At 48.8% G+C, this 15,552-nt stretch overlaps 2 protein-coding genes across 13 annotated transcripts in view; one reads left to right on the top strand and one right to left on the bottom strand.

Annotated features, from left to right (window-relative positions):
- Positions 1–284: 284 nt before the first annotated feature.
- Positions 285–5,893, bottom strand: THAP9 (THAP domain containing 9). The gene is made up of 5 exons (XM_068403608.1): positions 5,814–5,893; positions 5,530–5,725; positions 5,131–5,434; positions 4,193–4,343; positions 285–2,729 (listed from the first exon to the last, which is right to left on the bottom strand). The coding sequence occupies exons 1-5, from the start codon at positions 5,891–5,893 to the stop codon at positions 767–769; spliced, it is 2,694 nt and encodes an 897-aa protein (XP_068259709.1). The 3' UTR covers positions 285–766.
- A 181-nt stretch (positions 5,894–6,074) lies between these two features.
- SEC31A (SEC31 homolog A, COPII coat complex component) overlaps positions 6,075–15,552 on the top strand; it is a 48,071-nt gene continuing 38,593 nt past the window's right edge. For 7 of the 12 annotated variants that reach the window (XM_068404239.1, XM_068404236.1, XM_068404233.1 and 4 more), the window contains exons 1-6: positions 6,285–6,447; positions 6,777–7,014; positions 8,262–8,344; positions 8,882–9,005; positions 12,024–12,222; positions 13,562–13,657. In XM_068404239.1, the coding sequence (XP_068260340.1) occupies positions 8,266–8,344; positions 8,882–9,005; positions 12,024–12,222; positions 13,562–13,657 (498 nt within the window). In that variant the 5' untranslated portion in view covers positions 6,285–6,447; positions 6,777–7,014; positions 8,262–8,265. Of the gene's footprint in view, positions 6,146–6,284; positions 6,448–6,776; positions 7,015–8,261; positions 8,345–8,881; positions 9,006–12,023; positions 12,223–13,561; positions 13,658–15,552 lie in introns of those variants that run through there. The other 5 variants (XM_068404240.1, XM_068404238.1, XM_068404237.1 and 2 more) reach the window with 2 other exon arrangements.

Genomic DNA, 15,552 nt, shown 5'->3' with positions numbered 1-15,552 from the left:
GCTGGTGCCTGGGGCTCCTACCCAGAGAGGAGAGTGTCACCACCCCTGGATGCTGCTAGGCACAACAGCCTGGTCACAGCCTCTGCACTGCCCCCTCACCTTCATGGACAATAGCCTCTCTGCTTAATATCCACTGCCTCATTTGTAAAAAACATGAGGCTTTAGGGGTGCAGTTTGATATTGTAGTCCCCTGTCCAGAGGACCTAGACTTAAAGAGCTTGTTTAGCTGTTTGATGAGACATATAGGAATGGAGATTAGAGCTCGTGCAGAACTTGAGTGTCGTTTTCTTTTCACGTCTTTATTTTCAAGTAAAAGCTGTGCAAGCTTTTTTGCCTCCAGCTTTTTAAAAGCAGATCTGCTTTGGTGAAATCAAAATGCCCGTACACAATCCCCCAAACTGCATGGAAGATGCATCAATTTTCTCCTGGCAAGAGCACTCACAGCACTAAGGCACCCAGCACCTCCAGGGGACACTGCAGAGTGTCCCCTACCACTTTCTCAGGACCATTGCTCATCCTGACCTGTCACACAAGTCTCATGAAATATGTGGCTGCTTTGCAGGATTGCTAGATGGAACACAGGATCAGATGAACCTCCTTGCTTTGCTCAAATTCTGATGAGATGGTTTGCAGTGGCCCAACATATCACCACTTATCAACACCAGTTTTGCTGGCCAAATCAGGGCAAGACGCCACATCATTTCCTCACAGGCATTGCCATCACAGAGCCTCGGTAGGGGACAGCCATCCTTGGAACGGCAATTACTCATGATCCCGCCTGAGTTTGGCTTGACTGACAGCTACCCAGTGGCGATGGCAACAAATGTTTTCCCTTCAGTCTCTTCAATCTGTGCCTTCCACAATGGTATTTCAAGTTCAGGTGTTTGGCATGGTTTGTTCTGATGTTTAAGTAACATTGTGTTATTTCCTTTACTAAGATTGTGTAGTGATTGTTGACGCACAACTCCCCATGAAATAAGTGGTTTGTTAGGGTGGGGAAGAGGGGACTTTCTCCCAGAAGCTCCTGGAAGACTTTCTGTTCTAGAGACACATGCCATAACTTGGTGTTTTTGTTGTTGTCTCCTACTTTGCCATACCAATTTAGGACTTGTTCTGAAATACTTGTTATGTGGTACACACTTGCTGAGGGCAGACTCACTCCACCTAACTTTTTTATGTAAAGCACTGACCCACATCTTAGCCTGCTCTCATCTGACTCAAAGAGGGAAGCAAAACAAGCCTCACATTGCAAGTCAGAGGCTAATTGCTCAGCAACAAAGCCTGCAGTGCAGGTGACACTCTGTGCATACAGTGATAGGTCTGTCAGTGCATTACTCAGTGCGGAGCCCTGCAAGAGAAGGCCTGCACAATAGGGGTACTCTGTTACCACTGTCCTCCCACGAGCTGGGTTATACTGAGCATGAACACTGCCAAGGGTCAGATCTCTCCTACGAGACAAGGATATGTCCAAGGAGCTTGTATGGCCTGAATCACTGCTGTGTGGAGAGCCTGGTGCCAGGCTGCAGCTGGCCAGCAGTTTGTGATAAGCAGCCTGGAACATGGTACAGGTGGGGCTCCCACTTGTGCCACAAGCTTGCTGAAGGGCCCTGAGAAACAGCTCCAGCGGGTCAAGGCTGAAGGCATAGGTCAGGAAGTGGTGGGAAGGAGTGCTTTCTGGACACACATAGTTGGTGTAAAGCCACTTGAGGCTTTCTGCATTGAGTAAGAAACTCAGGAATCCTAGTTTGCGTTTGCTCTTAATAATGTGTCTCCCCAGAGAGTCTGTTAAGGTGACAAAGCAGCTCTTGGCCTCATTAAAGAGGTGGCTTATTTTGGTGTAATTTCCAGCTAGCAAATGGCACTTCAGTCCCCTTCTATAGGGGCCTCTGCCATGAAATACATCACACAAACGGCTCATCAGACGCACAAACTTGACAGTACCGCTGCAGTTCTGGAATGAGGCCAGGCCCAGCTTCTGGAGGTGTTCCAGTGCATCAGCAACACCCTCGCTGAACAACAGGGTAGCAAGGTTGACCTTCAGGTGGTAACTCTCCTCCCTCCCACATGCACCTGATTTCAGACTGCATGGCTCTAATACCCTCTGCTCCCACAAAGCTGCCAGCTCTACCACGTGCTGCCACCACACGGTGTCACTGAGCCACTCCATCTTCTGGAAGCACTGCAGAGCATTTCTTATCAGCTGGAGTGCATGGCAAATGTCAAAGAAGTAAGGGATGCTGTGAGCAGAGCCAGGCGGATGCTGGAAGGTGCACTGAATCCTTTCGGGATCTATCCTGATCCCCAGAGCTCTGGCAGTCTCAGCACCGCGAGCGGTGGCACCTGATGTCACAGCCAGCACCATGATGCCAATGTTGTTCAGCTTATTGATGGTCTGATGAAGTAGCTGAGCAAGTAAGTGGCCAGTCGTGCTGTTCACGAAGAAGTAGCCAAGTGGAGCTGTCCAGGGACTTGAGACGCCGACTGCCATGAGGATTATCACTTCTGAGGCCAGCGGAGCTTCATCAGCATCAAGGACACCTGCTCCCAAGTCAACAAAGCCTGTCAGGCGCTGGGTCTGCGGGTCCCACACCTGCTGCTTCTGCAGGGACATGTCCTGTACCATCAGGGCACAGTAGCGGTAGGCCTGTTCCCCTCTCTCCACCTTTTCCTGAAGGCGGAGAAAAATGTCATTGCTGAAGCCTGCAGCAGCCTCATTATTAGAGAGCCAACTGGAAAAAAAAGAGAGGATGCGATTAGAAGATGTGATTCTGAGAGAACTGAGGCAACAGTCGGCACATGTCCAGAGCTGTAGAGCAGGCTGACACAGAATATAAAGCAAGCAGCCCTGCCTTTCTTAATGCATAGTCTGAGTTTCTTTTCTCACACCATAGTGATGGGAAGCCAAGCAGAAATGAAGCAGCTTCCTGCCTCTCCAATGTATAAGAAATCAGGAAAACAGGAAAAAAAAAAATTAAACTGAAGTGCAAATCTGGCTCTGCAGAGGGCCAGAAATACCAGGCTGCTCTCCTTCCCAACTGGCTTTCTCCACATCTTAATCCAGTTTGGAAGATCTGAAAGCCTTGGCAACCCATGTGGAATTCTACTCTCCTCAATAACACTGTCTGCTACTTCCTGCCACGCCTTCAAGCAGATTCTTTGGAGGAAGCTGTGTGAAACCCCCACAGGCTGGCACGGACAATGTGTGTTATCTGTTGGCCACCCTCCAAATGCACTACAGGAGTCTGAGACTTTGACGTCTTCAGCTTTTGTGTGCTGTTACAGCTTCACTCCTGGTTAATGGGTCTAATAGCACCTCAGGTAGTAAAATCAGAGCCTACATAACTACTTGCAATGCGTTATGCAACTGAGTTACATGATATAGAAATATCTCCCTTCTATAACTTTGAAAGAGACACTTGTCAAGATTTACTAACTTGCCAGAGTCCTTGTGGGGCAAGGCGAGAAAAACCAAAGCTCTAGTCTAACCGCTTTTTGCAGTCCTTCACTTTCTCATGTTCCCCTCTTGACTTCTCCCTTTTCCAGAGAACAGTCCCAGCATTTTCCACGTATAGTCCTATTGGTTTTGATTTCCTCTACTGACACTTATTCCTGCCCATCTCTCCTCAGTCGGTTTTGGCTGTTGGTGGAATACTGCAGGTGCTCCCTTAACACTGCCTCCTGTTGCTTCTTTTTAGATGACCTTACTCATATTTGCCTTTCCTTCCACTGTTTGGCTCACTCCTCCCCTCTCACAAGTCTACGCTGCATATCACAGGGCAAGAGTGCATGCCAGTGTAGTAAAGCACCTCTTTTTTGTATTACTCCTTTCTCCCCAGTGAACAGTAAAACACATACAGACCCTACAGCAGCTGATGCCCTGAAATATAGATTTTTTTCACACTGTATTTGTCTGGGAATACTCAGCAGCTAACTCCACATTTGCTCTAAAATTGTTCATGGGAAGAATGTATTATTCTCATGCTGTGATCCACATGCATGAACACATACCAGCTCCAGCTCTCTGAGATGAGGGGTATCAATATTTCTTGACATTTTCTTCCCACTTTGCTTCTGTTACTAAAAGCAGGGAAAAACTACTACTGCTGAATGTTTTCGGGAGAGATTTGTTACAGCTATTTCTACATGAGTAGCTGGAAATACATTCAGAATGAATGAATGAATAGAAACTTGCTTTGTCAGGCTGTAAGGATGAGGGAGGGGAAAAATCTTCCGTAGATAATCATAGGCCTTAATATGGTAGAGGTGGAGAATACAAGCAAATTGCCTCATTTCTGGTGAGTATTCTGCCATCTGCCTCCAGCTGTGCAACTCACAAGGCAAATCTGCTTTAAAAAAAAAAAAAAAAAAAAAAAAAGGTCAGCATTAGTGAAGCAAATAAATAGCTGATAACTTAACAGAGGGATGCACAATACATTGCAGAATACAAGGCAATAGGGTGACCTCTGGAACCACTCAGTCCTGAAGTCTGGTGTGAAGTGTACAGCTCAGCAATACTATCACCATGCCTTACCTCTTCCTAGGGATGGTCAGTGACCAGGGAGTGTGTGCCCTACCACGCTGTCTGAGGCCAAGTCCCCAACACCTCTTTCCTGTCTTTTCCTATCTAATGTCATTCCACAGTTTTGAGGAAAGACTGTGTCTTACATGTGGGTGCTGCTTAAAAATTGACATAACAGGAGAGAAGCCATTAACTTACGGCTGACTCTGCAATTTGAAATGGCTTCTTCAGGTTATGTTATTAATGTTAACAGAGCTCACTTCTAGACAGCACAAAAGACAAGGTTTTCCTAGTTAAATATACTCTACTCTTGAGTCCTCCATCAGCTGAATGGTGGCACGGTTCCATTTAAAAGCCTTGGTTACAGGTCTGACCTGACCACTATAGCTAGCCTCAAGTAACTGAATTTTTCAGGGAGATTTTAATTCTTTGCAGGATTGGTTGTTGCATTCCGGACCTACAAATCACAAAGCCTTTGTGCTATAGCATCGGACCTAGGAGTCTAACAATCAAAGATTACCGATACCATAAAGTCAAACAAATACATAAAACTGGGGCGAGGGAGTACAGACCCTGAAGCACTCTGCCTGAGCCAACGCCCTCAGCAGTACCTGAAAACTGGGCCTGCAGCAAACTCACGGTTTCCTCAGAGAGCTGCTGCTTCTCCGCCAGCTCCCGGAGGATGTTCGCCACCGTTCTGGGCCGGTGCGCGGGGGAGCATCTCCCGGCCGCAGGGAGCTGCTGCTGCTGCTGCTCCGGGGTCTCCAGCGGCGGCCGCGCCTCCCCGCCCGCTACCTGCTGCCCCTTCAGGCTGTAGTTGTGGTCCTCGGCGGTGACCCCGGCGCGGGGGCTAGAGAGAGGCTGCTTCAGACCTCGGGCGGGGGGCCGGCTCCTCCGGGCGGCGTCCACCGGCTCCTAGCGCGGAAGGGAGAGGGGAGGTCACGGCACACCCACACCAACGCGGCGCGGCTCAGGGGGGAGAGGGGAGCGCGGCCGGTACGCGCACACACCGGGCAGGGGAAGCGGGAGGGCACGGCCCCCCGCCGCAGCTTCCGCCGCAGCCCGTAGCGCTCGAAGTCGGCCTCGGCGAAGTGCCGCGAGCAGAGGATGGCCCCGGGGCCGGGCCGCCAGGCCTGGCGGCTCCGCGGATCCACGCGGTTCACGGCGCGGATCCACTCGCGGCGCTGCGCCGCATCCACCGGGAACCTGCGGAAAACGGAAAGGGAGAGAGAGAGGGCGGGGGCTGCCCGTCCCGCCCGGGCGGGGTGCCGCCGCGGGGAACGGCCACACTTACTGGTGGAAGGAGATGCCGCGCTCCCGGCTCCACCCGTTGTCGCGGACGGTGCAGCCCAGCGCCGAGCAGCTCCGTGTCATGGCTGCCCCGCCGCCACGGCCCGCCCCGCGCGGCACCCCGCCCCCTCCCAGCTTCCTCCTTCCCATTGGCCCACGAGCCTCCCTGCCGGAAGCTGCTTCTCCATTGGGCGCGGCGGCCGTTTCCCGTCTTCGCGTGGCGGTGGTGCAGTTCCGCCTCGCTTTGACGACAGCAGAGCAGCAGGCGGTGGGAGTGGGAAGGGAACCAAGCCAACCCGTAGCGGCGGTGGAGGAAGAAGTAGCCAATGATAAGCGGTGATCCTCGTAGCCAATGGGAGCAGCGCTCCCAGTCCCTATATATAGCGGGGCGGGGGGAGCAGGCTGTCTTTCCCGCCGCGTGGTGGTTGGTGCTGGTGGTAGCACAGCGGTGCGCGGGTGGGAGATGGCCGACAGTGGGGCCGCTGTCTGCGGGCGCTCAGTCTCGCCGAGGCGGGAGTCGCAGCCGCGCCATGGGGTCGGGGCAGGGCTCGTCCCGGGCACAGCATTTGCCCGCTGAGCGGCCGCGGAATTCGGCGGCGAGAGGCTGTAGCGGAGCTGTGCTCCGGCTGCCGTGAGAGGTGGGTCGGGGGCCCCGTCCGGAGGCGCCTCTACCTACGAGCCGCGCCCCCCCGGCTGTGAAAGCCGGCGGGTTGACGGGTGTGGCGGCTGGGTCGCGAAGTCACGCGTGTTGGTGCTATTCCCACGCCCCGAAAGGCGGAGGAACCCCCTGCTCTGGCCCCTCTCCGATGATGAGCCTCACTGCTGTTCACATCATGACAACGCCGTGATTACTGCCGTGGAGCTGAGGACAGGCGGCACCGGAGCCCCCGTGTCACACGCACTTTCCCCAGTTCCTCTAAACCCCAGCGGGGCGGTCGCCCCTAACGCCTTTCTCCCTCTTCCCCAGGGCTGATCGCTGCTCCTGCCCCGAGAGACCCAGAGGAGGCCCCGAAGAAGGAGGCGGTGGCACACGCTCCCCCCGACACGCACCTCCCCCTCCCTCTCCGTGTAGGGGAAGGTGGAGCTCCGCTCTCCGCCGCCCGGAAGGCGCGGGGCGCGCCCGGAAACCGGCGGCGGGCGAGAGGCGGTGCCGCGGCTGCCACGTTGGAGCGGGCCGGGGACGGCTGAGCGCCGGGGACGCGGAGGTGAGCGGAGGCGGGGGGAGAACCCTTGTTTTCTACCTTTTTTCCTTCAGTTGCTGTCGGAAGCGGGGCGTAGGTGCCGGTTGACGAGGCGAGGAGAGCCCCAAGGTGTTGAAATAAGACCCAAAAAATGAGACGGTGGAGGTTTTGAAACCGGTTTTCGTCCTCTGATCCGGCTGGCTGCTGAGGGTGTTTGGCGGCGAAGGTCTAGTGAGGGTTTTCTCGAGGGTGGGTTTGTTTCACGGGTTAGGGCTCAAAGGTGCTGTAGGGTGCACGATGTGTGCCTTGATGCTGCTGGAAAATGGTTTTTTCAGAGCAGTTGACGCTTTGATCACGTTTTCCTGTGTGATGGTCTGCTCAGCAACCGTCAGTTTCGTCTATGTGTCGATGTTACTCTGCCAATGCAGGATTATTCCTCCCCTTCTACTTGGGTGTGCTCGGGTGAGGATGGCTTCGGTGTCTGTGTGTGGGATATCTTTAGGAAAACGATCACCCTGGCTGCTTCTGCCAAGTCCTAATGCAGCTGCTGACTCTGGCAGTGCAGTCTCCCCATGCTCCATTTCACAGAATCAGTCAGGTTGGAAGAGACCTCTGGGATCATCGACTCCAATCATTGCCCTGACACCACCATGTCAACTAGACCAGGGCACTAAGTGCCATGTCCAGTCTTTTCTTAAACACATCCAGAGATGGTGACTTCACCACCTCCTTGGGCAGCCCGTTCCAATGTCTAATGACCCTTTCTGAGAAGAAATGCTTCCTCATGTCCAACCTGAACCTCCCCTGGCAAAGCTTGAGGCTGTGTCCTCTTGTCCTATCGCTAGTTGCCCGGGAGAAGAGGCCAACTCCCACTCCGCTACAGCCTCCCTTCAGGTAGTTGTAGGCTGCAATAAGGTCACCTCTGAGCCTCCTCTTCTCCAGGCTAAACAACCCCAGCTCCCTCAGCCGTTCCTCATAGGTCAGACCCTCCAGACCCTTCACCAGCTTGGTCGCCCTCCTCTGGACTCGCTCAACACCTCAACATCTTTCTTGAAGTGCGGGGCCCAGAACTGGACACAGTATTCAAGGTGCGGCCTCACCAGTGCCGAGTAGAGAGGGACGATCACTTCCCTAGACCGGCTGGCTACACTATTCCTAATAGAGGCCAGGATGCCATTGGCCTTCTTGGCCACCTGGGCACACTGCTGGCTCATGTTTAGCCGGCTGTGGATCAGCACCCCCACATTACCTTTCTTGATTTTGTTTTCTAGTGAAATGAAGCTGAAGGAAATTGATCGTACTGCCATGCAGGCATGGAGCCCTGCCCAGCAGCACCCCATTTACCTGGCCACAGGTGAGTTTCTGGGAAGCATGTGCTAGCAGGCCTCAGGCTATGTGTGGTAGCTGCCATGAAGTGGTTGTAATTGAAAGTTGTGGGACTTAACTTTGTGTCCTGAAGGCTGGAGCAGCATATATGGTGTGGTGCCTTTAGTGGAGCTCTCCAGTTGTGCTGTGCATGAAAACATGCTTTGCATTCTGCAAAGTGACAGCAAGCATCCTCTTCTTTCTGCCAGGGTAAGGTGACACCAATCGTAACAGCTAATTTACTGTCCCTTGCTGCTTTTTTGTAACTTTGATCATTTTCTGTGCATCGTCAGGGAGAGAGAGGCACTTGCCCAAAGCTTTTCCTCTTCATATTGGTTAAGAAACCCCCTAATGATGAACCATGGGGTGGAGAGTTCTGTAGAATTACATCTAAATAACAGAAACCTGACCCCATCTCAGGGTCCTTTTCGCAAGGATGATCTTTTTATGCCCCTCCTTGTGCTACTTTTGCAGTTGCTTTTTTGTGTATTGTGACTTTCTCACTGCCAAGTACGCTTCTTTGCAGGTACATCAGCTCAGCAGCTGGATGCAACCTTCAGTACAAGTGCTTCTCTAGAAATATTTGAGTTGGACTTATCAGACCCTTCGCTGGATATGAAGTCCTGTGCCACCTTCTCCTCCTCTCACCGGTAAGCAGTGGGGTTGTAAGGGAAGAATAACAGCTGTGAAACTGTTACTCATGGTTGTTACTCGTGATGCGTGTGGAAATGCCGCTTCATGGGGTTTATCTGCAGTTGTTAAGGAGAGGAGCAGAAGTTCTGTGCTGAAGGATGAAGGCGTGTGAGTGCCACTGGTGTTGTGGGACAGTGAGGTGTCATTGTGAAGGCAGTGAGCTTGGGCTCAGAGGAGTTGCAGGCAGCTCATGCTCTGACATAAACCTAAAAATCTGACATTGGCTGGTAGGTTCGAATATGTATGCAGACCGTTTATTTTGGGCAGCCTCTGAGATTCTCCAGAGAACAGAAGGAAATGGGAAATGATGAAAATACAGTTGCAACTTTTCACATTGCCCCATTCTGTTTACATTTAGGTATTTCAGGGAGACTCCTGTAATGTAACTAAACTGGGTCATCTTGTGTGTGTAGTATCATACCTCACCCCACAGCTGGGAAGCCAAGTTCCTGACTGTACAACCTCACTTAGCTCTTAGTTCCTTACCACGTGTTTGTCCAAAGAAATACTGTTAGCATCAAAGCGTCCAATTTCCATCTTGGCAGCACTTGTAGCAGCTTTCTGGTGGCTGGTGCAGTGGCTGCTGCTTGTTGTGGGTGAGCTGAAACAACGTAAAGGGAAGTGCAGGATGTTTCTGTGAGTAGAGAAGAAGGGGAAGATCCATGATTTTTTCATACCAGCTACAGTGTCATTATAACCACTCTTTCCCCTGGTAGCCCAAAACGACATGACTGGAGGTGCACGCAATTACAGCATTTTGACGGTATGTTCAAGTGAGAATTTGACACTTCTAGAGAAGCAATTGCCATCTCCCCCACCTCTGATATGAGTAGAAATTATTTGGACTTGAGTCTTCAGTATCTGTTCTAGAACTGTAACTTCAAGACCTAAGGACCTGCAACTGTTTCCTGAAGTTCTTGAGCAAATGCGATTTGCTGCTTTCCTATAAGTGTTGCCTGTAAACAACTTGAGAGGGTTGAAACTGCATGCATTTGCACGCAATAAGATTGTGACTCTGCTTAGGGATGCTCTCCTGATTTGGGTAAATAACTGTGCAGTAGCTTTTGCAGGAGTAAGCACAAGGTGTTAGGCTGCTGGCTTTGTGCCACATCAATTTTGTAATGATTCATGGGGCTGGCAGAGCAGTTGTGCAGGCAGCTCACAATGTCTACCCTGCAGTTGTCTTTTAGTATGTGGGGCTTGTGAGAAACAGCCACAGTCTCTGTTTAATGCCCTGCACTGTGGGCAAAGCTGATGTTAACACATCCTTCCATCTAACACCAAGAGCAGAATGAGGTGTTTGATCTTTTAAAATTTCCTTGTTCTACCTTGTTTTAACTATGAGTGAGGTTCTTCAAGGCTTGCCAAGTGACATTTGCTTACTGAATTTCAAAAAACACTCCTTACAGACAGGATGCAGTGCTCCTTTGAAAGTACTTCCCTTGGTGAGCAACACAAGAATTTGACTTTGCCTCAGAAAATGCATTACAAAGGAGGCTGATTTTAAAAATTTTTTTATTATTATTAAAAATAACAAGAAATGCCCCAGCTAGCAATGTATACGTCAAGCTTTATTTTGGTTTGCAGCAAATGAAGTTGTCTGGGCGATTAAACCCACAAAAGATAAATCCTGCAACAAGCTTTTTAAATTGTCCTCCGAGGAAAGTTTTGTACTGCTTTTATAGAGCCATACTTTATCTTGGAAAGAGCAAAGGGCAAGAGGAAAGTAATTGCACAATTAACTCTGGTTTTTGTTCCTCACCATTTTCTGCCTTCATTTTGGATTATCTTAAGTCCTGTTGAATCTTGATGGTGGTGTAATACTAGTGCCTGGACAACCCTGTTGGTCACTCAATTTCTTGTAACCGTGCATCATTAGGTGCAGAAGTATAAAAATCGTTCCCAGGGAAAGGGTCTGTCTGATACCACAGACCGATTTCCATTTGTAACATCGTTCTTTGGTGAACCCCCATTGTAATCTGAACACTGCACTAGGAGACTGAGCACTTGGCTGTTACAGTGTTTCTCACCCAGCATATGCTCTTTGTCTAGCTTTCTGCAGTATGTATTTTATCAGGCTGAAGTTGCTGTGATTTAAAGAAATTGCTTGAAAGTTGTCCAGAGGTAACGAAGAGATTAATAATAACACGGTGAATGCTAAAGTAACTCTTTGCCACCTTCCAGTCAGTGTGGGTTTGCTTTCTGCTTGCATAAGAGCTGATATGTGATAGTGTGTCATTTTATGTAGAAGAAATTCTTCTTTGCATGGCTGAATACACAGGAATGCTGCTTATGCAGCAAGTTCACTGAGTTGAAGGAAATTCGGGTATTTGCAGATGGACACAGTGGTGTGAAAATGCTTCATTTCTGGAAGTATGTTTAATTCCTCTTGATTTAGTGTGGAAAGTAGATTGTGGTCCAAGAGACACATGTCTGTGATGTGAATAAGCTACTTGCTGAGCCTGCAGTGCAGCAGATAAAATGCTTGCACATCCAGAAGCACAGATATGGAAAGGATTTGAAATTTTTCTAGTTCTACCTTTTTCCTCTCTTGTATGAAGAGTTGCTTGCAAATAGCAGAGGTTTACCTCCAGGCTGCAGCTGGATGGGCTTATGGTCCTTACTTTGGTTACTGCTATTGTTTTGCAAAGGTGAGCTCAAAATCATGTGCAGTTGGGAGCACTTACCTGATTTTGCAGCCAGGAGATGAATGATGTTATCAGTTACCAGGTTATTGGCTGTGCATGTCTTGATAACAAGCAGAATTGGGACACAGTGTCTTTCTGACAGAAGGGATTGTAAGTACAGAGATTCATCCTTAAGTAGAAGTGCAGGCAGTGCTTTTCTGATGTGTCTGCTCTGTCTGTTAGCAGCAGTCTGGAGGCTTTAGCTGGCGTGAGCAAAATGGGGTGCATCAGTGTCTGTGGAGCTGGTGGTGGATGGTTGTAGACTGTGGGGACCTCTGTGTCTTACAGGTACCACAAGCTGATCTGGGGGCCTCACAGCATGACCTCGGGTGAGAGTGTCTCCGGAGTTCTGATTGCTGGGGGTGAAAATGGAAATGTCATTCTGTATGACCCAGCCAAAATCATAGCTGGAGATGCTGAAGTAATAATTGCCCAGAAAGACAAGCACACGGGACCAGTAAGAGCGCTTGATGTCAACATGTTCCAGGTTGGTTTTCTGCTGTTCTTTTTCACATGCTGTCATAGATGAGTGGCCTGTCTTAACTTGTAACCTTAAATGTTTCTGTCCCTTTCCCCTTCCCTAAAAAGCATGAACTAAATTTGGTGTTTGAGTGTCTGTTTGTATTTAGTAGGAAAACCTGTCCTGTTAGTGGCATTTCAGGATGGGGAATGAAAGAATTTAAGGTGTCTGGTTCATTCCTTCCCCTCATCAGTTTATGTTGTCAATTTAGTGTGTCTTTTTAGCTCAGCTTATGTGTGAAGTAGAGGTAGTCTTCTGTGGTGTTTTTAGCCAGTCTCCTTTTTTAGCTCCCGTGTACTGTGCCAGTATTGTTCTTATCACACGGGGAGTATTTACGTGCTCTTGCTCATGTTTCTGGTGACATCAGGTTTTAGGTATCTCCTTTGGGGGCTGGGTAGGATCCATCTTCAAGTCCCCTAAGTATTGTTACTTGGAAAGAGGACATAGAACAGGAAACATGGCAATGTGGCCTCTTTAGCAGAAGAGCTCTCAAAACCAACAAGCTTTCCTCCATCACTAGTGAAGGTTTACTTCATTCTAGATACAGTGGGTTGGTTTTTCCTTGTCCTCACCAGCTGTGTGAGAATTCAGTTGAATTCATTTCCTAAATAGCAGTTCTGTCCTGGCACAGTTGCTTTCAGCAAGGCTGCCTTGTGTTGATTGTGTGCTCTCTCAATCGCTTCATTTTCCTTTCTGCCTGTTATGAAGCCAGGACTTGCTTGACACCAGCTGCGGGATGTGATCAAAGGGCGCTCGGTGCCCTTGGCTTGTGTCGCCCTGCCTGGACTTTTGCATCCCAGACACAGGATTGCTGTGGGTGATTGCACTCGCTGTGGGCAGGGTGCTGTCTGCTGCTGGAGGCACAAATGCCACATTCCTTCCAGCAGACCCCACATGTTGTGGTCTGCTTGGAGCAAAGCTCTGCAGCAATGATAGTTGCGGCACTGCCTCCTCATCTGCCCCCTCCCAGAAGTGTCACTGCTTTCCACTCGCCTGTCTGTGGCTGCCCCCCTGCAGCCTCCTCATGGGTGTTTGCTGTGCAGCAGAGGAGCCCTCCACAAAACAGGAGTTTTGGTCTCGGCATGCCAGTCTAGTGCAGTGTGTGGATTTTTTTAATTAACTCAGTCTTACCTGCAATCTCAAAAAACTTGCCTTTTTCCCTAAGCTGCTCTGTGTGAGCCAAAGGCTATATCCTGAGCTGATAGGAGAAATTGTCACAGTCCTGTGGATCTGATGCCTCCCAGCAGCTAAGACTGTGAAAGCTGATGCTGAAAATACTCTTAACGTCTATTAATGTGTCTTACAGACTAATCTGGTGGCCTCTGGTGCTAATGAGTCTGAAATCTATATCTGGGACTTGAACAATTTTGCCACACCAATGACACCAGGAGTGAAGACACAGGTACCAGATTTGTATTTGTTAAATACTGCAGAGCAGACTAATGAAAAATATGCATGTTGCTTAAGTTGAGAGCTCATTGTAACTTACAGTTTTAAAGCAGTCTCAAGGAGGTGGGGGGGGGAAGCCGTTTGAAGTCTTTACTTGGGTAGCAGTTAATTGTAGTTAGCCATGAGCTACATTTCTGGCAATGTTAGATACAGTCCTTAAGGAGTGGTACAGCAGATCTCTCCATATCAAAATAAAGAAAAAATATGTTCTTGCATGTTGTTCTCCAGTGGCTTTCCCGAAGGCCAACAAAAATAGGCCTTCTATTGGTACTTAATTTTTGTAACATGTTTATTAGAAAGATACTTTTCTCCTTGTGACATGCCTGTGACTCAAAGCATACAGCAGGAGCCCAGGTACTCTCCATGTCCCCAAGGACAGTACTCTCTGAGCAGCAGCGTAGGTAGCTTTCAGTGAACGCTTTTGGAAGGAAGTCAGTCGTGACAGCACTGTTTTGCCCCACTTTGTGTCTAGCCATGATGTTTTGCCCAGTTCCATACAAGGGTGATTGGATGCTGCTGCTTTTCTAGCCCCTGGAGTGCAGTTTCCTGGCTGTGCCGGTAGGTGCAAGCATGCGCAGGTCCATGTGATGAGTGGCTTGCTCTGCTTCCCGTGCAGCAACCCTGGATGTGCAGTCATGTTTATCCACAACAGACCTGCAGTTTTGGCTGGCTGCACAAGCAGTTGATTCATGTCTTCATGTGGTGGGATTTTATTTTTTTTTTAAATTGTATTCAGCCAGGGAAAGCTGAAGTATCCCCTTAGTCTTTGAGAAATGTTGCATTTTATCAAGCAACAAGTAATAATAAGCCGAGTGTTACACGTCTTCTAGTTGTCTTCTGCATATTTCACTGCGTGCATGAATCTGAAGATCATGAAGGTACAGATTGAGGAAAATAGGAGGAAGATAAAAAGCAGCTACTGAGAAGTCAGAAGATGAGGCAGTAGGTTTGGCAGTTACCTTCACAGGTTTCAGAGAGTGTTTAATTGCTATACTTAAGGGCTAGTGTTTAGCCCGTCTCTTAAAGAAGCTCTATTGGGAAAAACAATAGCCTTTTGTAATTTGTGCCTTGTGAAGGAGATAGAAGAGTGGGAGGAAGTTGTTTCAATGCATGTACGTTTCTGTAGCTGTTACAAAATTGCACAAGAAGTTGGTGGTTACTGGAAAATGGGTCTATTACTGCATGATAATTTGGAGACAACAAAGTGAGGAAATGGGATGAGAAATAACCTTCAGTTTAAAGATTTTTAGTTTAAACTCTGTGGGTTTGGATACTTTGTTTAGTCTGAATCATTTGTTGTCACATGGGTATTTTGGAGGGCACTCACCTTAGTTAAAGATCCCTGTATAGGATTTTTTATGTCTAATAGTATTTTTTTTAGGCTGGGAAACCTTTTAGTCCATATGCTTAATGACAGCTGGAAATAATAGTGCAATGAAGACTGGGTTAACTTTGCTTTTAATTCTCACACTAAAAATAAGCAGTTGGGGGGAATAAAAAAACACCTCAGAACTCCTCCAAGCAAACATATTTTTTTTTGTAAGTTAAAACCTAATAATCCAAGGCAAAAGCGCAGTTCATATGCCTGGATATACTTTCATGGAGTAATTTTCTGTTCTTGAAGACAGTTGTGCTGTCTTCTTTAAGCGACTAATGTATCATATTGTAAAGCAGAAAATGCAGATATTACGGAGAAATACTAGCAGCTTATAAATCGGGGTTTTCAGGTGTTGTACCCTACAGCATGTGTACATAGGAAACAAGAATACACGCAGTGCCTGGGTGAGTCTCCTTGCACATTTGTCATTTAACAAGTCCTGAAAATAACAAGTTTTGAGTCTTCAGTTT

This window comes from Nyctibius grandis, chromosome 6 (assembly GCF_013368605.1).
Source record: "Nyctibius grandis isolate bNycGra1 chromosome 6, bNycGra1.pri, whole genome shotgun sequence".
Classification (NCBI taxonomy): Eukaryota; Metazoa; Chordata; class Aves; order Nyctibiiformes; family Nyctibiidae; genus Nyctibius; species Nyctibius grandis.
The sequence above is the reverse complement of the archived record's forward strand: the minus strand, read 5'-3'. Positions and strand labels throughout refer to the sequence as shown.

Bases quoted from the DNA above. Each gene is read 5' to 3' on its own strand.
- THAP9 (XM_068403608.1), bottom strand. From the start codon at position 5,893: ATGACACGGAGCTGCTCGGCGCTGGGCTGCACCGTCCGCGACAACGGG. The intron at 5,435-5,529 runs GTGTGTGCGCGT...CTTCCGCGCTAG, and splicing joins CCTCCCGCTTCCCCTGCCCG to GAGCCGGTGGACGCCGCCCG. The intron at 4,344-5,130 runs GTACTGCTGAGG...TTTTTAAAGCAG, and splicing joins GCTGCAGGCCCAGTTTTCAG to ATTTGCCTTGTGAGTTGCAC.